At 35.0% G+C, this 23,887-nt stretch overlaps 1 protein-coding gene across 3 annotated transcripts in view; it reads right to left on the reverse strand.

Annotated features, from left to right (window-relative positions):
• The window catches only part of MMP16 (matrix metallopeptidase 16), a 181,116-nt gene that overhangs the window by 69,235 nt on the left and 87,994 nt on the right, over positions 1–23,887 (reverse strand). The window contains exons 2-4 of one of the 3 annotated variants that reach the window (XM_033065315.1): positions 23,639–23,787; positions 16,025–16,147; positions 6,531–6,835 (exon numbers count right to left, since the gene is read on the reverse strand). In XM_033065315.1, the coding sequence (XP_032921206.1) occupies positions 6,531–6,835; positions 16,025–16,147; positions 23,639–23,787 (577 nt within the window). Of the gene's footprint in view, positions 1–6,530; positions 6,836–16,024; positions 16,148–22,024; positions 22,054–23,638; positions 23,788–23,887 lie in introns of those variants that run through there. The other 2 variants (XM_033065329.1, XM_033065324.1) reach the window with 2 other exon arrangements.

Consider the following 23,887-nt stretch of genomic DNA (forward strand, 5'->3'; position numbering starts at 1 on the left):
AGTTGTACTTCCTTAACCTTATAATTATATATAAACAAGGCTGCAATTCAACAGTCTCAGCCTCTTTATCCTGTAAGCAAGATATGACAGAGGCCCATAAAATATTAACGGAATAGATAAAATTATTAGAAAATTACTCCCTTCCAAGATGAGCATCCATCTGTCTTAAAAAAAATCAGAAAGAAGTAGTATTTCACATCTGCTTAAACTATAGGACATATTGTCACAGGATGTTGTGGATACCAAATGCTTATGTGAGTTCAAAAAGAGATTACACCGATTAATGAAAGGAAATCCCGCACAGGCTACTAAACACAAAAATATGGCCTGTGCCTCAGAAAATCAATGAGCCACAGATTACTGGAAGCTAAGAGGGAATATGCTGGGGTTTTACTGCCATATGTTTACTCTGCTCTTATTCTCTTCTTTAGGTATCTGTTACTAGCTATTAACTGGAGATAGGATATTTTGTAGGATAACCTTTGATCTGAACCCCCTTTTGCAATTCTCTGTTTACAAAGCAAATACACAAGTACCATAAAATAAAAATTCAAATAACATATTAATCTTTTACATAGTTATCATAGTGCAGAACTAGAAAATATGCATATGGCAACTGGAAGGTCACACTGCTTGGTTACAGATCAATCTGATGTTGATAATTGCTTATTAAAAACATACATAATCAATTAAGAACACTATGCTTTATGAAATTAAAGCCATGTTAACATTGTAATACAGAGCTTCCTTTGATCTGAAATGCTTGGCTTCCTTTATAACAAGCCACAGCATGAGCACTGTTCAAGACACAGAGCTCCCTTAGGAGATGGTTTTCACAACTCCGCCGGTTCACATTTCCAACAGCATATATCTCCTGCACTGTGTCAACCACACTGGCAGCCAAAAGAAATTTACTACAAGTTGATCTATGCAGTTCAGAGATCAGGATTTTCATAAATTTTTCTTGGCTGCCAGCACAGTGCCCACAGCAGAATCTACACACTAACTTGAGCACAAGTACATTACACAAGGCACTGTATTTGCATCAGGTCCAAGAAGCTTTTACTTGGCAACCTGCAAACAGCATGGTACAAAGTGACAGGTTTCTTTGCTTGTTTTCTTGTTACTGCCTGCAAACTTGAATAGTTTTTTGAATGCTGGAGAGTTAACAAAAAAAATAAACAAAACTGAATTCTTGAATTTTTGTTTTCCCAAAGATGGAGCTTTATGTGTACACAAGTTACAAATATCCCACATGTATGTAAGTACTTGGCAGTAATATTCTCCTTACATGTCACTATATACTAAAACAATCTATTACTTTTGTAAGGGAGTTCCACTTGTTATAATTTATCACATGCTCTTTGATAGAGGAACTATTTTCTGCAGATTTCAGTATGGTAGAGTATCTACCTTTGTAAAATTGCTACAGAGGTTAAAAAGAATGTATTTTAGTTTAGACTTCTATTTATCTTGCTGATATGAAGATAACAGTATCAAATCACCACTACTGATCTACTGTGTTTATCTGCACTTAGTTTTTGCCAAATATTTTCTGCTGCTGGAAGACACAGTTCTGTGGTCACATTTTATCTAGTAAGTGGTACATTACATATCATGCCTAATGTGCTTGAAAACTAAGCTCCCAAGAAATCCTTGTTTTCCCCAAGCACTTCTAAATCTTGCAATTTTTAAAAAAGCTGCACTTGTGCAAGTAGGTCGATCTTAAATTAATCTAGTTATAAGTAGTGCACTCTCAATTTAAACTGGTTTAACACTCCCTTAAATAGGTTTAGATGCATTCAGTAACTTCCCAGAAAAAAAACAACTGCTTTAAAAAAGGTTTAAACTAACTTAAGTACATGTAGACAGACAAATGTGAAATCAATTTTGATAAACCAGTGCAATAAAGGCTAGTAAGATGCTCCTTTCAGTTTTGGTACCGAAACACAGGACATAAGACAGGATTTTTCTTCAAGCTACTAGAAAATTTACAGAGACAGTATCTATCCCAGATGTTCCCTGGCAGTGACTCTGAAATTCATCAGTCATTTTAAATATTACCATTGAAGAAAATACTTTGAAAATGGTTTTTGTTGCGGGTTTTGATAGTACAGTACCTCTAAAGTACTGCCACTCCTAGGAAGAAGTCATTGTCCTTTTCTGGATTTAGATACATCATTCATTGTCCATAAATTTTTAATTTAAAAACAATGAGGGGATACATATCACCTAAATGGACTGGAGTCATGGGAACAAGGAAATCTCTCCCTAGACTCAAGACTGATATATAAAGATTTCTTCCTCTTTCTTTTTTCACTTTTTTTTTGTTTATTCTATTAAGTTCTTAAGTTCAAAAGAAAATAAGGATTTAATTTTTTCTTAATAAGTGCTGATTTTTCAGATATCTACTTATGCAGCATGATTTGGACCTCCTGTTTATTCCTTTACCTTTTTACATCTTTAAATGTATGCATTGTGAAACATATTCCTGTAAAATCCTATCCATTTTGATTTGCTGTTCCTGAATAGTGTTGTTTCTTCTTCTACTGTATTTGCCAAGTGCTAGCAGAATAACCTGAGCTTTAATTGAGACTGCCTAGGAGCACAAGATACTTTGCAAGGTGCATGAAGAAACCATCCTGTTCCAAATAATTCAAAAAGCTAAGGCTCTTATCTCACCTGAAGTCTAGATAGGCAGATCATAAAGGAAATGGAGTCTACTGTAAGTGAAACAGCCTACTCCCACGGGAACTTGAAAAGCAGCTGTGCTAAAAGGGAAACTAGAAGATGAGAATTGACGGAAAGAGAACTACAGTCCAATACACACACTTTGTATAAAGTACTGACAGAAGAGCATTCCCTTTTCTCATAAAAAAAAAAAAAAAGAGGAAAAAAGAATAAAAAAATGTACATCATATTTTGTCCTCCAGTATGCCCCTCATTCCCTGGCAAAAGAAATCCTGTCCTTGTTTCCACTGTTCCCCTGTGATACTAAGTCTATTGTCCTTCTTTCTGGCAATATTTCTGGGATCACCTGCAGCACCGTGGATGGAAATTCCGAGAAAAGACCTCCACAGCTCAGCTGGCGTTGAGGTACCAGCTGTACTCTGCTTACAGGGTATTATGAAGGCAAAGAAATATACCCTTGTAGAAAGCCTGCAAGTGTAAAATTGTATGACAGGAGGTTTTTTTCCTGAGTGACGGGTCTATTAGTCTTTACTCCTACAAAAGCCTCGTTCATTCATTCATTCATTCTTCAGGATGAGGGAGGAGTCAAAGCACAGATCTCTTCACAGCACATGACTGACAAGACAACATACCATTGGAGTGAGAACAAAGGAACGCAGCAATGCACTGTGCAGATGATGTATTTGTATTGTAACTGTCCTTGAAGTCTAGAGTATTATTAAAACAAAGGAAAACACAAGAAAATTAACAAAACATGATATGAAAAAACCCACCAAATCAACTGAAAACCTGAAGTATGAAGACACTGTAATTAAGTAGTCAGAATAAATTGCTGTAGTAATCAACCATACTCAGAATACTGATTCTGTATATGATTTCTTATTTGGAATGAAAATTACTTTAAAAAGGACAACAGTCTATGAGAGCATTTCATTAAGTTGCCTCTCTTTTCTGAAGTAGATGGCATATAAACAGTTTCCATTAGTACAGTACAAGGTGAAGAATGAGGCTAGGACTTTTCAAAAGGACTTTATTTTTGCATTCTTGCTGCTAAGTAAACAAGTTGTTCTGAGTTTTTGAATCTCTCTGGGATACTGGAATAGGAATGAGACACAATCAGCCCCTTGGGGTGAGAGTTTAAAAATAAAAATAAATCATCAAATATTTTTCCCATTCTACCAGATTTCAAATAATATTACAAGAAGATGACTACTAGACTATTGGAACAATGGATCTTAAAACTGACACTCACCTGGGAAAAATGACTCATACCTAAGGTCACATATATATTTTCCAACCTGCTTTTCAGTGTTCTGAAAATCAGCTCAAAATGATAGGAAGCCTAAGAGAGCTGTAAGTCTTTCTTTCCTGTCAATCCCAAATTGCATGTTTGTCTTCTTCTTCCCCCTGGAAATTTTTCCCACGCACAAAAACAAAACCCAAAACAACCAAACAAAACAACTCCAAAAACAAGCAAACAAACAAAAAACCCCAAAGCAAACACAACAACAACAAAAATAAAACCAAACGAACCCCCAACCCAAACAAAACCAAAAAAGCCCCCTAACCGGCATGATCCTCCAGAATTCCTAAACACAAGCTAACCAGTAAGGCAATGATGAAAGCCTGGCATACCCGATAGGTAAAAATCACTAATTAGACAAACAGGTGCCCTGCTGTTTCTGATGAAATGCACCTATATTGCTCTTTCTAAGGTTACGATGAAGGGGAGTTTTCTCTGGATAACAACTATGACATATGGGTCTCACCATTTCAACAACGAAACTAGCAGTTGCCAAAATTCTTCAGAGGACTTGTGCTGGTAAGATATTTTTTTCTAATTATCATGCATTTTAAAAAAATCTTCCTTTTTTTTTTACTGTGAATATTCCATTTTATCAGGAATATGTGTCCCCCCAAAAGATATATATATGAGCACACCCAAGTGCATAAGTTATCAAATTTGCAGAAAAAATTTCCAATGATAACTCTTAAACCTTTGTGATACATATAGCAAAGCTTTTTGTTATAAAAGTTCAAAGTTCTAAGATACATAAAAACACAGTTTTAGTGATAGCATCAATTTACTTTCCCTTGGGTTTTTTTTCATCTAAATATATTAAAATTCATTAATACAAGCAAAAACTTTTGAAAACTGTTCCACAAAACTCAACCTCAAAAGCCATATAAAGACATGAGTATCATTTTGCACTATGAAAATTGTTTAAGTTAAAGAAGAATGAGACAGCCAGAAGTTTGTTCACTTTCATACAAGGTGTGAAACTGCTCCGAAAGAGTTATCCCCATTAAACTGACATCCAGACTTCAATGTACACAAGCCTGTAGATTTTCCTGAGCGCTTGAAACAACAGCTCCAAAACCACTGAACATTATGTCAGTGCTGATCTCCAACATAAAACACCAGACACATAGAATCACCTTTATTTACCCTCAGCTGTGACTGACTGTGCACCTGAACTGCACAAACGGAGGACTCCCATCAGCGTTTCTTTGAGCTAAAGAGGGCAAATATGAGATGTGCCATACCACAGTTTTTGCTAAATTAAGAATCTAGGGCCTGTGTCACAAGAAAGAAGTGTCTTGAACCCATTGCACAACTGAGAGCTTTCACAGTACCACACACAGCTCTCGCTACAACTGACTGGTCCAGCAGAAGTACTGTACCAATGGAATAGTCACAACACAATATTTATACTCCTAAAATGTTACATTAAGGTTTTGTTGCAGACTCTAGGCTACAAATACTGCTACATAAAAAGCTATGAATTTTACTTGGAAGATCTCAGGTGAGAAGGGGAAAGAAAAGGAATTAGATAAAGCCTCTCATCATTCACAAATTCAGTGTAACATTGAAATACAACAGTTCTGCACTTCTTGTCATCTTTATCATCTTTTGTATGCCAGAAACATCCTATTTGTGCACCTGCGCATCCTCTTTTGTGTATCATTTTTTGCTGAAGAGCTGTCTCAAACTTCATGTAACTGACTTAAAGAGATCTACCAGGACACCTGAAGCTGTTTGGAAACAAAACCTGTGACAGCATCAAACACAGAATATGACTGCAGAAGATCTCTTCTTTGATACTGTTTTGCAGAGATGCAAAGTTAGACTTAGCTTTAAATTAGCATTCCCAGATAATGGCAGTAATTTAGTCACATCACCCCAGAGCTTGGCAGTGGATAGATTTTAGTTGTGAAGAATAACTTTTAAGGGTATATTTAGTCTTTATTTGGTAAATTTTAGGTGTGTCAACTGCTATGAAGTCATTTACTTGACTATGAGGAATGTAGTATTGAAGTAAATTGGACATTTTAAAATCAGCAATTCCAAAAGACATTCAAAAGTTTTTGAGAAACACCAAGTCTGCTCTTAGAATGGCATCTTTAAGACTTGCCTTTAAATGCTGCCACTACATCATCATAAATACAAACTGAAGACTAGGTTTTATGTACATTGGTATCCACAGAACTGGCAGATAGCTGGAGCAGTTCTTAACCTCTCTTATATCACTGCTAAAGAATATTCCACATTTTCCCTGAACCTAAATAATTTTGACATGTTAAAACATGCAAAACTAAAGTAGATTAGGTATATATTCACCAGTACAACATTCGAATGATAATGAAGTTTCCTAATAAGAATTCAGTGTTTTTCAAACAAAACATGTTTTCATACTGTATTACATTCAGATACTTCTCTGCCTTGGATTCAAAAGACCAATCAACTGAATATAGGAACACAGAAACATGGAAGTAGTTCTGTTAGCTGAAAATTCACGCCACTTTTCTATTTTGTTTAAAATTAAATCTTCTCTTACCATCATGATTGGGATTTCCCAAAGTCCATGGCTCATCTGAGTCAAAATGAGTGTCTCCCCCAATTCCTGGGCCAGGAAAATATGCATGAGCTAAAAATCCTCCCTCCCCATCAAAGGGAGAACTGTCTCCATGAAAACCTGATGCAAAAATGATAGTAATATCCACGTCTCTCTTGCCATTTTCTAATTCAATATAAGGAACTTCTTCAAATGTCAGAGGAGTTACATTCTGCCACACATCAAAGGCACGGCGAATGGCTTTACGAGTTTCAGCATCACCTACTTTTGGAGTGACGTTCTTTATGCTGAAAAAAGGAGAGAAACATTACATAGATTAAATTTAACACAGTGGTGACACTGCTAATAACCATTTTCCCCTAATTATTATAAGCTCTGTGCTTTTAATAAAACATGCTAGTCTGGCATTATATACTTTAAGAAGAGTATTTTTAAACAAGCTGGTGCAGAATAATGGTGTCAATCTGTATAGCCCTTTAAGCTAGAACTTATTATGTTAGCGAGCTTACTCCCAGCAGTACAAAAAAGTCTTATATTTAGAAGATTAAAAATATATTAAAATGAAAAATTCTTAACAGTGGGATAACCAGATTAATCAACCACTGACTGTTTACCTCCTGGACCACAATTATAATCCATCACAGCTAAAAAATGCCATGTTCTTTCTGATCAAAAGAAAAATGTTTTTAGTTAAATGAAATTTTTACTTATTAGTGAGTTCATTAACAAAAGCAAACTTCATACTGTGACCACCAACCAGTATTCACAAAGCCTTGTTGCATTTGCAACTGCATAAATTCCTGATCAGAAACAAAGCCTTTTGACTTCAGTACAGGCTAAGATGTCCTTTTATGATCTGATTACATCTGTAAATCTTGCATAAAACTGTTGAATCCATGAGAGAAATCATTTTATAGAAGGAAATTATGTGTTAACTCAGGAATATGTATTTAAACAGCAATTTCAGTCCTCAGTACTTCTTCAAGTGACATACATGTGAAAAAGGAAAAAAAAATCAGAATTGAAGTTTATTCTCATAGTTAATGAATTATAGTGAAAACATCTTTTAAAAAAATCTTTATTTTCATTATTCAATTCAAGAAAAGAATGTCAATAAGGAATTTTAGGCCTATCCAATTTTCTGCATCATTTCCACTCAATTCATATGGGCAGCAAAAACTCTATTAGGTTTGTGTCTGCCCTGAAACTACTGCAATCAGATTCTCTTTGTTCATTTGACATGTGCATGACTGAATATCCAGCACAAATTTCAGAAATTGCATAGAGTACATGTAATATTTTTGTCAGTTTACACAGCATGGCACATTAAAGGAGAACAAATATACTTTCATGAATAAACCTTGAATGATTGATTTGTTTGGTATATTAAATGTGCTTGATTATATGGTATTTCTGTTTATATAAATGGAAACAAATATTTCGTGTATTTTTATAGATTTTACTTCATACATACATTTTTTTCATAGCTTCATGTAGAAAATGTAAAGTTACCTATTTGGACTTCCACTCAAAAAGATTGTATTGCAATAGACCTGTCTAACCAAAGCATAATTTTTTAGCTGGTATGTATGTTCCAAAGAGATATCAACACAGGTTATAAAATAATACATTGTAAAGAATCCACTGTTTTCCTTGATCTTTTGTTCCAAAGGTGATTTAACCAATCAATTTATACTTGTGCCTATTCTATTATTTGCCTGGCTTGTATTATTTGTTCTTGTTCCGCCTTTCTCTCTCACATACATGAGCTTCAAAAATTTTCCCCCTATACAAAGACATTTAAAAGACATTTACACACTTCAAAGTCATTACCTTCTAGTTGTTTCTAAGAAATAAAAATTTTGAACTCTTTAAATCTCTGGTTACAAGACATTTTCTCCAGTCTATCAAATATTTTCTGTGATTTTTTATTTAACCCAATTTTAAAATTTTCTTTTAAAACTGGCTCTGTCAGAACTATAAAGTACTGCAGTACTGATCTTGCTGTCAGAGAGAAAATGTCCTCTGATCTGTAGGCATGACATTACTCTACATAATGTAAATGTCATGTGCTTTAATGTGCTTTCTATGATGCCCTTTCATAATTATTTGCTCATCAGTAATTTTATGATCAGTGTTGCATTGCTTTTTCTGTGGTTAAAAAAATATTGGACACACTGGACCAACAATCAGCCCTTGCAGAACCCCTCTCTGAAAGCTCCCATATTTGAGAATTGGGTTTTTTGAGACGTTTTAATTAGCAAGTTCATAAACTACTGTCTGTGCCCCCTGAGAAAGTACAACATTTTGGAACCTGTCCTGTGACACAAAATCAAAAAAACACATCACAGGGGCACATTTATACTGCCACTACCAAAAACTTCACTGTTGCTATGCTAAAAATATCCCTGACAAATCTGGCAGATGTGCCCTTAGTCAGTCCTGCTGTGTGCTCCCTAAGGCACAAGCATTGCCTCAAGCAGAGCTCTTTGAAGGATTAGAGCCTCTGCTATTTGCCACATATAAGGAATATGGGAAATGAATCAACAGGCTCTCATCGAAAACAGAGCATGTCTAGAAAAACTTGAATATTGATATAGAAAAAATTCATCTGAAATGCACAGCTTGTTTTGTTTTGGTTGGTTTTTTATTGGTTTTTTTGTTTGTTTTTTTTTTTGTTTTGTATTTAGGAATCTTAGTAATTGGTTAAAGTCCCACTTTGGTTTTAAGTAAACAGGAGAAGGGTCTTCTGCTATCATATGTGAAATGAGGAAATGGATAAAAATGGATTGGAATTTTGTATTGATAATAAAATGAGTAATTAATTGGTCTAAAAGGGTTTGACTGAAACATTAAAACATAATGTTTTACATTTTCTTGCTTTTCAGCACATTGAATTAAGTTTTATCAGATTACAAATGAGAAAATGAGCCATTGGGCTACTTTCACATTAGAGCAGACTACCTTTGATAGCTGACATTTTCCATGGGATTCAGCTATTGACTTACTTTTGTAATAGCATCCTACATCTCCAGATTCATTGTAAAGTCATATTTTTTCAAAGTATACTTTCTGTATTAAACCAGAGAGATTTCTGGCTTCCAAACCAACATGCTAGAGTGGGTAAGATTATATTGAAAAATGTAGCTTGAAAGAGAAATTGCATAAATCAGCAGTTATTTCTACACAAGAGTATTTACAGAAAACAACTGTCCATTTTTAATTTGTCAAACAAAATCTGGGTTCAATCCTAAATGAACAAATACCAACATTGTGCAACACAAACATTGATATTGCCTTGCTGGAAACTTTGCTTAAAATAACTCACCAGTGCAGATATCTGAAACCCAAGTTATGTTACATTTCTTTCATGTTGTTTATCATAAAAAGTCCAAGGGGCAAGTACAGTAAAATCAATCCATAAAGACAGTCTATCAATTACCAGAGATACTAGGACTCGTCTTTTAAAAGTCGTCAGTTTATACCTATGATTACAATAGCAAATCAAGTCTCATATGAGCCCTTTCCTGTTACATTTAGATCTACATCTTAAATCCAGCAATCACCTGACATAGTGTAACTCTCACAGACAGTTAAAACACTAGAGGAATTGGGTATCATACCCTCAACATGTCCAGATAATGGAGCTCAAATAGAAATAAGTATAGGATATGACAAGTCAGAACCACTCTTATTGCAAGGTGAAAGCATAGCAAGACAAAGGCCTTCACAATAAAAATCAATTTTTTTTTCTAAGTACAGTAATTTCACGATTACAAGCCGCACTGACTATAAGCCGCATCTCCGGGTGTCAGCAACATTTCGTTCTTTGTCCATACATAAGCTGCACCTGATTATAAGCCGCTCTGTCGTTTGCAGCGAGGACCCGTGTGCAACAAAGTTGCCAAATAGTAACAGAATCGCGGGATGGCGGGTTTTACTGGCTCGGCTCGGGTCGTGCGGGCACGGGGCTGCCGACAGGGTAGGCAGGGACGGAACCCGCCGGCACCCTCACCGGCGGCGGGAGGAGGGGAAGGATCCCCCTCACTCCTGTGGCGGCGGTGGCAGGAGGGGACAGGAGCCCCCCTGCTTCCCCCTCGGGCCACGGGGATGGCAGCAGGAAGCCCCCGCCTCCCTCTCCCCTCCCCCGTGCTGCCAGCACAGAGCGCGCCTGCACCTGCCGCGCAACACAGTAACCAATTTGTAACAATCGCGAAATGCCGGGTTTTACTGGCAGGTGCTCGGCTAGGCACCCTGGCTGGCACTTCCGGGGTTGGAAATTTCAGAAAATTTTTCACATATTAGCCGCTCCTGCGTGTAAGCGCATTTCTGGGGTGGGAGCAAAATTTTAGTCAAAATGGTGCAGGTAATAATCGTGAAATTACTTATTGCTTTCCTAGTCTCAATGTCTAGTGATCATTTCACAGCAAAAAAGTTCAAATGAAAGATCCAAAGCTGGCCTTGACTAGACTGGCAGTGCAACTTTATAAAGAGGTTGATTACTGTAATTACTAAACAAAAGACAATCTATATGATGAAACATTTATTTTCATGCTATTTTTTTACAAACTAATAAACTGAGCAATACTTTTTATAAGTTTTGAGAGCTGTTATTTTTAGACAACCACAGCCACATATTAATTGATTATGCTTTTTTGTGGTTATTATATCTGGTTTTACATGATTTTCATACTTGATAGCTGCTTCAAGCACTATAACTTTAAAAGACATGTCTTCCACAAGAACACTTAGATTTTTTCACTGATCTGCACTTTTAATGTTGATTTACTATTTCTACAGTTGCCTTGAAGAGTCCTGTTTTGAGAGTGTTATCCTAGAATCCTGAGTCCTGTTGATTTCAGAAAAGCTTTGGGTTTTCCTTCCCTTCCCACTCCTTTCCTAAAATATCTTAAAATAAAAATTATCCATGTTTCACTGACATATTTTTGGCTGCATCAGCTTCAGGAGCCTTGTGAGATTGTCAGGATATACCTCACTTTACTGTGTAAAACCAGTAATCTGAAATCTAAATAGATGAAAGAGCAGGAATTTCAACTGAGTAGGTAAAAAGATGCAGTCAATAATCTGTTTGAAGTCAGCTAGGTACAGATCTGTGCTTGATATTAAACTGTTCAAGTAAAATGAATTGAAACATACATTAGATTCGAGTAAGCTGTTGACACAACCTTTTTATTTTCATTGATGTAAATCAAACCTAAACTGAACCAAGACTTTTGGGGTTTGTTTGTTGTTTTGGTGGGGGTTTTTGTTTTGCTATGGTTTTTTTTGTTTGTTTGTTTTTTGGGGTTTTTTTTTGGTTGGTTGGTTGGTTGGTTTTTAATCACACTGTAACTTTTTTTGAAAGCAATAAATTACCTCTGGCCAAAAACATATTCCACTTTGGGCCATCATTTTTCTAGAAATTGGTTTCTATGAAGTTGTTTCACTGATCTCTTGCTGATGTGAGATTTTTTAGCTTCAACTTCTTTCAGTTTCAGTTTGCTGACTCTTTGTAGCTATAGACTAAGACGATTATCTTGGTTCATACAGCTCTTGCTCACCTTGATGGAACCTAAACCTGAACTACTACTTTTGATTTTCTGTGGGTTTGATTTTCAACCTACTGCTTCCATGATTGAAAGAATTTATAATTACCTTGCCTCTTAATATTCATGGATAACATTTTCCTCAACATTCATTAAAAGAATGAATGAGATGAGATTTCCAAGACAAAAACCCAAGACTAGCAAAATACTTGACAGATAAATGCTTTTATAGGAAAGCTATTTTAAGAAATCTGATGTCATAATATACTACTAGATAGTCTAAAATCAACAAAATGCAACATAAACATGGAATGTGTTCTAAATATTACTTTGTAGTAATACACTCAAAAATCTTTTTGCTACTATGAAGCAACAGTATTTCCAAAGTTTTTACTTAATCCAGTATTTTCTTACTTTTTAGTGTGGATTTCAAATATCCAAGAAAGAATTCTCTCTCCATATTCTACACAATGTAGACCATTCAGACTATTGAAATTGCAAAGTCTATTGCTAACAAGCCAGATAAGACTTTTCATTGCACACTGAAGCTCCAAGTTTGTATTCATTTATTTATCTGAATAGTATAAAGTTTGAGCAGTTCAAATCTTTCATCTTCTTTCAGAAATGAAATCTAGGATATATCTAACTTGTAAAAGGACAATGGCAATTATCTGGGGCTTGACCCATTGTCCACTGGAGTAAAGAAAAAGATTAAATTATTTATAGTGGGTTTGGGATGAAGCTATTGAATATCTACAGCTAATTTTCCTGCACCAATTAAATTATTACATATTGATTATTGATTGAATTTGACTTTTTCCTCCCTTAAGAAAAAAAAAAAATCAGAATAGCTTTTAAATTATTATTTTATTTTAAATCATTACAAGTTCTAAGTCATGGTTATAATTCAAGGCAAAGCTTTTATTTTTACAGAACATTTTCCAATTTTACTTGCAAAAATATTTTGCACATAGAATAATCTGGGCAATTGAGAAATAAATGGCTGCTGGAGTTCAGATTATGAATAGGATGCACAGAATTCTGATGAGGAGGGCCTCATATTCAATGATTCTCTATCTAAAATGGACATATAAACATTTATATTCTATTATTATAAAACTGGTAGCTTAACTGATCCACATTGTTGCTCCTTCTTTAAAGTACTGGATTATTTTTCTAGCAAAAGAGAAGGTGACTATATTTTTGAGAATCATAAATACTCCCTAAAAAGTTTTTTTAAAACTTAAATAATTTTTAAAAATCTGTTCATAGCTTTTTAAAATTTCTTCTCTGATTCTGTACAATATAACTTGACAAAGCCTAAAATATTAAGGAAAGATTAAGACTATATCATTAAGATATCAGTAGTGTTTTCTGTAATGGAGTCATAATTCTCTGGCACTCTAGATGTCTTCTTTCATCCCTATACTCTTTCGATTAGTAAAAAGTTTCAAATATTTACTTTTTGTTTCTCTCTTTGTAAAAGGCATGCTAGTCTATAACACACGTATTAATAACGTTCATGAGGTTTATCAGCATGAACTATACCAGGCAGAAAAATACTGTAAACCGGGTAACTTCATTGCAAACAGAAATTCTAACAAACATCACACATCAGTTCAAATGAGAAGAAAAGTGCATTCCCTGAGGGAGAGTAAGTAAAATTAATGCAACATGTTGTCCATTCCATGCTCATGTTCCCAGTACTGGAAATCTGTATTTTGGTTCTGTCTGTAAACATATTGCTTCCTAGGAATAAATATAATATAAATGCAAAATTTAATCAGTTGCCAAAAGGACATAATAAATATTCAAAATATATTAATGCAACTTCTAATTATAATTGTAATTTTAAGTCACTTCTTTGAAACTCCATCTTGAAATTTTGCAGAACTTTCTTCAGGTGAAAAATTACATGTTAAAAATATGGAAAAGTTCCAGGGCAAGAAGGGGTGGGGAACTTGCTTTGAGGAGTATTTGCTGTGGGGTTTTGGTTTCCACAAAATTGTAAGATGTAGCGCACACTGGAATTAAGGAGAAATTGCTATTTCTGTGGAGGAATTATTAAACTGGCTAAGCAGGCACACTTCAGACTGCAAGGTCTAACTGGCCAGGAAAGCACAATGCAGCTGGCAACCTGCCAGTTATAGAGACTGACGAGTGACAGAGAAAAATGGAGCAGACAAATGAAACTAGAGATATGATTAAAATTTTAGGAACAAAGCAGGTTAAAATGTCATTCATTTAACCTGTCATAAGTCTGTAAGCTGGGAATTGGTGAAAAGTGTGAAAAGAATTGTAGTTCTTTTTTTGGGTCCTTATTTGCTTTGGTTTATTTTCTAATTCAAAAAGATAATATAACATCTTTTTTTATTCTAATCAAACCTAGGGCTTCTATTTTAAATATCTTTGTACTGTAATTCACTGCAAAAATATTACAGACTTATTCACTTCAAAGCTCTGTTTGATTGGAGGTCTTGTCAAAGCTAGGGAGAGAACATTTTCGAAGAGGGGAGGCAGGAGATAAAAAAACTGCTATAAATTCTTCAAAGTGAGAAAGATTACTAGATAGTTGTCACTTAGTTTAATACTGGACGCCTTCATTTGTTATTTGGATTAATGCTTTGGGTGACAGTCGAGAAGATATACAAGAGGTAGGATTTAGACTGTTGTAAAAAAATCTGTAATGAAATAGGGAATCAGACTCTGTACAAATCAGAGTGGTAGAAAACCACACATATGAGTAGATGATTATGCATGCCTCCTAAGTGTGCACACACTGCATTTAAATTCTAAAATGCAGCTAGATGTAAAGTGCTGTAGGTGGGCATTCTTATTCTAACCAACTATAAGTTACATTTACATTAACAATAAAGGACTTCAGCCAATACAACATACCAACCCCAAGGCAGCCAGTTGTCTATTGATTAATGTTATATCAGAACATAATGTCTTAAACTAGAATTCTCTAATTCAGTCATAAACTACAGTAGTGATATAGGGTTCCTAATGAAACTAGTATTCACCAGGGTATGAGGAACAGTCTATATGACCATTAGGGCTTACAAACTTTAAATTTATACTTATGAATGAATAAATTAATGAATAATGACACCAGTTAATGCATTTGATAACTATTTTATCCCTCAGAACTTACCCCTTTTAGATATCACAAGAATCCATTATGAGGCTGTGTAAATTTTCTAACAGTCTGTATTGGAATCCTTGGTTTGCTGACAGATTATGGATTTTATATTATATACATGACATTTTCTCTGGTTGACAGAGCTCTCATGAGTACATCTTGAAAGTTTCCATCTAACTTTCCCTGCAAGGCCTCAGTTTTGACAGCAGGCACACTGTGCTAACTATGCCAGACTCAGGGGTGATACAGATGTACTGCCCAGTACACACTCCCATATGTACTACATATATATGTACCATCTGTACTATGCCCATCATCACCTAGACAGGAAAGGGTCACGTCAGTGACTCATGAAATTATAATCAAATTAATTTGTATTTGGAATAGACCCATGGACACCTACATTTTGCAGAGACTGACTCCTTTCAATAACCTATTTTACATATTTAAATTAGAAATCTGGGTTTTCATTAAGCACTCCTAGATTCAGAACATTATTCCCTGCGAAGCTGCCAAGAAAGTTGAAAGGTAACCTTAAGGACATGCTGGGTGTTAAACTGATGTTGTAAGCTTGGGGGAATTCACTGGCTACTAAATACACTCAATTTTAATCCAAGAAAACAACTCGGTTCTTATGCAGCACATACATACTTATAGGAGGTATCTATAGTAGCACTTTTATACTATATATTAATAATAAACTTTTCAAAATAAAAGATCAGGAAATTATATTTACTTTAAATGAAAAGTCATCACTATTAGTGACGTTTGAATATCTTTAGTACCTGTAAGTGATATGTTTGTGTTGCCATTTCTGTCCTGTTAACGCATAGCGTTTCCGACGAATGTTAAATTTGGAGCTGCCTCTTGTTTGGTCAGGCACACCACATCGAGGTTTCTTCATCCAGCTGCAAGAAACAGCACCACACAGTTAAAGCATCATGAAAGAAAAATCATAACCACTGCATCCCTAATACAAACATGTAATTATATCTGGATATATAATTTTATACAATATGCAAGCTAATAAAAACAACAGACCATTGGTGTTCTTTTAATTCAAGATACGGAAATTGCTAACTTTCTAATACTATCAAGTTCTTCTACCTTACTCTTTTTCCACACAATGAAAAGTATCTCATTGCAACTGTAAACTTCTAATGGAGATATTTAACTCAGGAATTATTGCTTAAGAATATTTAATGTTCTGCACAAAATCAAGCTGAAAAATCTAAATCACATACAATAAAAATGACCATTGCAGCAGCACCAGTTTTCCCAGAGAAGGACTGTATTTCTACAGTGCTCTTCAATATTTCATTGTTTTCCAGTATTTCAAAAACTTTAAACTTGCCAGCATTCTAAATACATTATAATTAAAATGATATCTAATTCAAAAGTATAATTTCCACAGCAATATCCTTGAACTGTTTCTCACTTGTAAGGTACTATTTAGTTCAAAGAAAACAGCTAAAGTTATTATTTTATATTATTTTATATGAGTTGAATGACTCTTCTTACCATCAGGAAGAGAGTAAGACTAAAGTCTATTACTGCATAAGTAAAAGACAAATCTCCTCTGTTACTTTTTTCATCTCATTGGACTATATTTCTATGCCAAACAATTACTTATGTAAAAGCTATATTTTTCCAATGGCATTTACCAGTCATACCCTATATTCAGCCTTTCACGAATTTCTGACCATTAAACTGGCATTATTTTGTAAAAAAAATGTACACATAACAGCTGTATATATGTGTGATTGGATGACATAAAAGTAATTTCAAATGTCATCTAAGGAAATAGATTCCCTTTAAAATGTGCACAGGTAATAAAAAGCTCCAAAAAAGCAAACAGTCAATCATCAGCCTCACTTATTTTGATAAATGTGTAAGAAGCGGTTTAAAAGTACAGTTAGACTTGTAACACTTCATATATGCTGCAGTTATAGATATATAACAAACTGTTTTTCAAAGGCACAAGTAGGTGTTAAACTCACCAGCTTGTGGGAAAGTACTAAATTTTCTTGACAATACTAAGATGGCACTGTACCCCACTTGCACCGGTAAGAGCTACAGAAATGCCTGCAAAAACTCTGATGCGAGACAAATCTATTGAATAGTACTGGTCAGGAACCCAAAACTCAAGAATCTAACTGCCTTAACTGAAGACATCAAGTTTACAATCACCTGTTTCAAATAAGAAACACAGAATGATTTGCTCTCGTTTCAGAATTTACTCTAGTAGTCAGAATACTTAGGCATGGCACATAAAACAGCTGATATACAAGGAAAATAATGTTCTTTCCCTAGTGCCTACAAAGACCATATTGCAAAAATCGAAAAAAAACCTTATCTCCACCAGAATTTGCTGAAACACCCTACAACTTTACTTCAGGTTCCTTTGGTTTTTGAATTAAAATAACAATTCAACAAAGTAGATGTTAGGAATTTTTGGGACTAAATATTACTAAAAGTGCAATTTGCTCTAATAATGAAAGAAAATGAAGGAAAGAAGTAGACCTCTGTGACAGACCAAAGGGCAATAATATTCTTCTTAGTAAAATGCTATATTTACACTTCATGAGAATAAAATTCACTCAGATCTTTGAAAACTTTTAGACACATTGTCATTAATGCTTTTTCACAGTCCACGTTAGATCAGTATGCAGCATTTTAATAGCAGGGTATATATAAATTATGTTGCTGAAACTGCAGACACACATTGCAAAAACATAAACAAAAGATTGGTGTTTTCACCTTAAGGTGATATCCCTACATCAAGAGCAAGAAGCAAGGAATAAAACAAAACCAAATAACTATTATATTTTGTTAGAAACATGCCCAAAGATATTTCATAAAATATATATCACTGATAGTTGTATCATTTCAAGGTCAATGACTTAAAAGTCATTGAATTAGGGCTTTCCCCTCTCCAAAAAATTTACATTATTTAGCTTAACTGATGGAGACCTATTTTAGTAAAAAGGGTTGCTCACTGGTAAGCTAGAGGCAGATAAGAGTAAATATTCTAAGTCCTAAATTTAAAAATTAATCTTTAAAGATATTGAAATAATTTCTCAAGTCAATAATCTTACAGAAAATCTTGTTAATATAAACAGTTTTCACACTTTAGGACAAACACCAAAAGTCAAAACCATGGATTCAAAAGTCAACATTGTATTATCTTACTACAACTACTGACAATCCTTTTTTTACCAAACAGAATGTAGCCCAAAATAACATGTTATGAAATTCAAGCAGTCACAATTTGTTCTTGGACTGTTTTTGAAGTAGTATGTACCTATCAAGGACATAATGCTTGTACTCTTATTGGTTTGGACAGGGAGGGGATGTTCCAAGTTGTCATGCTGTCTGGACCACTAATGTTCTTACTGCTCTTACATGAGGTCTGGGACTGTAGTTCACACAATATAAATCCAAATATAAATCAAATGGAAGTCATTGCATGGGCAGTTCAGCAGCTTTTTGGAAATTATCTTCATGTAAAATTTAAGGAAAGATGCAATTCGCAACCAAAGATTTGGAACATCATCAAATCTATCACCTAGATGTTAGCTGAGCTAAATTTAGATGTCAATTTTTAAACAAACTAGTGCATGACTATTATAGGAGCTCAGTATTTTCTAGCACAGAAATGAGGCAAAATCTTCACAATTTCAGATGCTTAAATGTTCCTTTTATTTCTTTAATATATTTTTTTTCCCAACGGTAATTGTTCTCACACTCACTGGGAGGAAGATTTCTCTTAGTAATAACCATTAATGCTCATGACATTCCAGATACTTAGCACAATATGCTAGCATATTATGGTCTTAGCTTGGGGGAACTGACAAATAAAACATTGATTTCTATGTTCTTCCAAATATAGATTCTTCTAAGGTAATATGATCAAGGTCTTCCATGTTCCTGATTGTTTGTTAGAGTCAGATTTTTTGACATGTTTTTGAAATGTTTTGAAATATGCTGCATTTTTAAAAGGTGCATACATGTAACGACTTTGCCTCTCTTTCATCACTTTGTTTTTGAACTTGTAGAAATCTTTTCTGCAGCAGCCCTTCAAAATTAATATTTTATAGGTACTCAATAAAGAGGCTTAATTGTGACTAATGTTCTCTATCTGTACACTATGTCACATCACATTCCTCTTCTAACTCCATTAGTTTGAATCTTGAAGAACTATATATGTCAGGAAAATTTAAATATTTTAGACTCACAGCAAATTTAGAAAGATTAAAAGAAAAATATGCAGCAAAACTGTGATTCTCTTCCAGTAGAGAGATGAAACTGAACTTCTACCTCAAGCCAGTTGCGTAACCTTATTTTGCTCTTTGAAAAATGTCTTTCTGTCTATTATTTTTCTTGATCCTTCAGGAAAAAAAATTTACCCTCACAGAATCAAAACATTAAGAACATATCTTTGGTTGAAGGCTCCAACTGCTTTATCCTTTACTGCTTTATCCTTTAAGGTTGCACAATTGTTTTGCTGTTGTTGGCTTTGGGGGTTATTTGGGACAGAGCTATAGCAAAAAAAGGAAACTAAAAGAGAGTGTTCAACTTTACTTACTGCAACTTAACTTAGTGGCTGGACAAACTACAGATGTCTATTTAAGAAAACTACTGAATTATACTCTTAAACTTCTAGTGAGGAGAAACAGGTATGTCTTTCTAAGCATCTTTGCTTACTGTAGCCTCTTATTGCAGGATTTTATTGACCTTTGCTAAGTAATAGGAATGAAATACCCTGATGATTTCTTTTCAAGACTTCTCACAGGATATTTGCTGGAGGTACAGACCTTATGTATACTTTTGTACAAAAAAAATTACTAATTTACTAAAAAAATAAACCATTGATTCAATTTTAACAGCTCAGAATTTACTTTGTGACTGAAAGTTTATGTATAAATAGCAGAGACTTGTTTGGAAGCTCATCTAAGCATTGAAATAAGCATATTTGCCATTTATTTCTAAAGGATGACATTAGAATAAAATGAAAGTTTTGTTATTATTGCACAGATTTAGTCAGCATCCGATACATGACTATTCCATCTGTGTATCAAGAAGTTTGTATGTACCCCCCAGAAGTGATGAATAAGTTTTGGGAATAAACATGTACAGCAGTTTTAAGAAAAGGCAACTGTTAGTCTTTTTCTACATGCAGAAGACCAGGAATGCCAATAGTGTTTCCAGTTTCAGAAATGTCTTTTTTCATGAATCATTGACTGTGTTTGGTAATATATAAATGAAATACAGAAAATACTGTGGCAGTCCATGCAAATTTTCATTGGGGTAGCATTGTCAGGGTACTTGCATTCAGAACCTCCCTCACATTTTTACACCATTAAAAGGATGTCTCTTCCTAGCACTCACTCTTCTTTATCCCCAGCAATAAGTATGCATCATTCTTTTCAAGACACTTAAGGGAAAAAAAAAAAAAAACAACAAACCAAAAAACATAAACGAGTGAATGCTGAGCAGTAGGGAGAAGATGAATAATGTTCATATTTATGCATACCAAAATACTCATTGAGGGATTATCTTTTTTCAGACCAGCAAAATTCCCCCAGGAGACATTTGATGGTGCTGCTGCCATAGGACATTATTTCTTTGTTAATATCCCCAAAGTTTTGTTCCTATCAAATTGCCATTATAACTTTTAAAATTGTTTGTCCTTCAGAAGACAAAGAGGTACGTCATAATCTCTTCTAAAGATGTGTCAAAGAAGCAGGTAAATCCTCATGCACAAGATGAGAACATATTTTTATAAGGTTCCTGCATTATTTATTACTTGCAACACCAGCATTGTAAATTATGACAGCATATTAATCCCAGAGAAACAAATTATAAACTGTCACATATTTCTGACTTAAAGAGCATATATACTTTCTGTGAGATTAAAGGAAAAATAATTTCCAAAATTTCCAAAATAATGCCAGAAATGAAAAACTGAAAAACAATCTACCCTTTATAGTCATATCTCCCATGAATATTCAGTGATGTGAACTGATGGTATCTTGAGGCCAGAATTTAATAAAAATCAGGTTTCTGTCGTTTTGTTTTTTCAACACCAATGTAAGTGTGACAAGCCTTTAAGAACCAGTTCTGTTCCTAACTTGACTCAAGGTAATGTGACTCCAAATATCTAAGCAAATGCACCATTCATCCAGCATGAGTTACATGTACCTAAGAACCGCAATATAGTAATGTAGCTTTCTGTGCAGAAGAAAATCATGCATCAAGAGATCTTGAAGACTCAATATTCACCACTTTATGAGATTAAAATTTTGGATTGCTGCATAGATTGATTTCTTCATCTCTTAAACTGCAGAAGTGAAGAAAATCTTGCTGGCCAAAATGCCAAATTAGCAACATTAACCACTTCCATTTGAGTTTGGAATTTTGGGTCGGTTTGTTTTATTTCAGTTCTCCAGCTGATACTCTAAACTAAGAGATGGCCTCTGCTTTCCCTTAGATTACCTCTTTCTGTCTCTTCCGTGCTGCTGTGAACAGACTGTTATACTCTTAGTGAAATATATTGTCTCTCACAAAGCTGCTACTAACGTGTCTTGAAAAGGGTACTAGTTACTGGCAGTACTTTCTCCTCAAAGATCAATCATTGAAGCTGTATGAAGAGCATAGGCTCTCCACCCTGCAGAATGGACCATAAACATACTTTTGAACACGGCTCTCTCACAAGGCATTTACTGCTATTGCACTGCATGGCCTAAGATCCTTTAAATTCCTAAACTGTGTGATCAACTCACCTCCCCTGAGGGCAGCCACAATATCTGCTTTGTTTTATTGCTTTTCAATGCAATAGAGTATGTGTCAGTGGAATAAAATGATTTTTCCAATCCTGCCAGCATTTTGTGTAGCCTCTTCCCTAAACTCTAAATGATAGAAAAATCATTAATGTCAGCTACTTTACCATAAAAGAACAACAAAAGATGACACATCAGTTTGGGGGTGGTAAATGGGAAATGAAGGATGACGTTCCCGCCTCCCCTCCCCAAATAAGCATTTTAGAGCAGTAGAAGCATATTTCACTGAAGCAAATGCTGATGTGCAGTGACAGTACTATTGAGTTATTGCTTGCTTTTCAAGTAAAGTAACTTTTTCTGCAATCACAAGATAACCTTTATCACAATTTGATTTAAATTAGTCCAAGAAGCACTTCAAATCAGAGAACAGTTTGAGACAGTTTAAGAAGACCTCTACAATCATTGATTCCAACCATTATCATGGCACTGCCAACTCCACCATAAAACCACATCCCTAAGTGTCATATCTACACTTCCCTGGGTAGTCTGTTCCAATCCTTGACAATACTTTAGATGAAGAACTGTTTCCTAATATCCATCTAAACCTCCCCTGTACAAACTTGAGCCTTGGCCTGTCTAATTACTTGGGAGAAGGGGCTGACCCATGCCTGGCTACAACATCCTTTCAGTCGTAGAGAGTGACAAGGTCCCCCTGAGCCTCCTTTATTGAGGTTAAACACCCACAATTCCCACAGCTGCTCCTCATGGTACTCATGCTCCAGACCCTTCCCCAGCTCTGCTGCCCTTTCCTGGACACACTCCAGCTCCTCAATGTCCTTCTTGCAGTGAAGGGCCCAAAATGGGACATGGGGTTCGAGGAGTGACCCCACCAATGTGCAGTACAGGGGCATGATCCTGCTGTGTTAATCCCAGACACATTCTCTTAATTGTGTATTAATAGTCCCTGTTATTTTATATTTTGGGCATATTTTTAAAATTTGGCATAGTATAGAGTTCTTTGAAAGTGTCCTTTAATAGCCCTGTTTTATAAAGTTTCTCTGTGTCCATTCTGTCACCAAAATCAGACACTGAGAGCTTGAAACAACTTCACAATCACAAAGGGCATGCAAAACTGATTCTATTTTACTGCATGTTAAAATGACCACACCTGGTCTTTTGTTACTGGAAACCACTAAACAAATAGGCCAGTGGAGTCTGCCAAATTTAATAAATAAGAATAAAGACATTTACACTAAAGATTTTACAGTAATAAAAGACTCCTTCAACTGTAAAACATTTAATGGATTCTTGCCAGTTTTCAATATGTTTCTTCCCTTCCACAATGATAACCTTTTGGCCCTTCCTTTAGGTAACCCTGTAACATCTTGTTTACAATCACTTGCCCAAAGGCAGAAGGCAGTTAGGCAGGTGATGATCTGCTACCAGGAAAGACAGACTATGAAGAAAATGAAAAGGCAAGGAAAGAAAGAAACAATTTACCTCCCCATCTGAAGCTGCAACACTATTTGGATACTCCGGTTGCACTGCTGCTTCCCAGTTCTATTTTACCCTGCTAGAAACAGAAAAGTCAAGAGCAGTTCAGTACTGGTTACTTACTCAATTGTGTTCCTGTCCACTTTTCCTGTCATATTAATGCCATAGAACTGCTGCATGGCAGCTATAGCTGATTGCATGGTTTCTGCAGAGCGCAACACCGACATTCGGGGGTCAGTTGGTGGAAGGTAGCCATACTTTTGTAACCATACCTGCAATGACAAGTGCAGTGGCTATTAAATAGAAATTAGAGGTAAATAAAATGCTCCCTAGTAATTAGTTTTATACCATACATAAAGAAGCTTCTAATTC

This window comes from Catharus ustulatus, chromosome 1, assembly GCF_009819885.2.
Source record: "Catharus ustulatus isolate bCatUst1 chromosome 1, bCatUst1.pri.v2, whole genome shotgun sequence".
NCBI classification, from domain to species: Eukaryota; Metazoa; Chordata; class Aves; order Passeriformes; family Turdidae; genus Catharus; species Catharus ustulatus.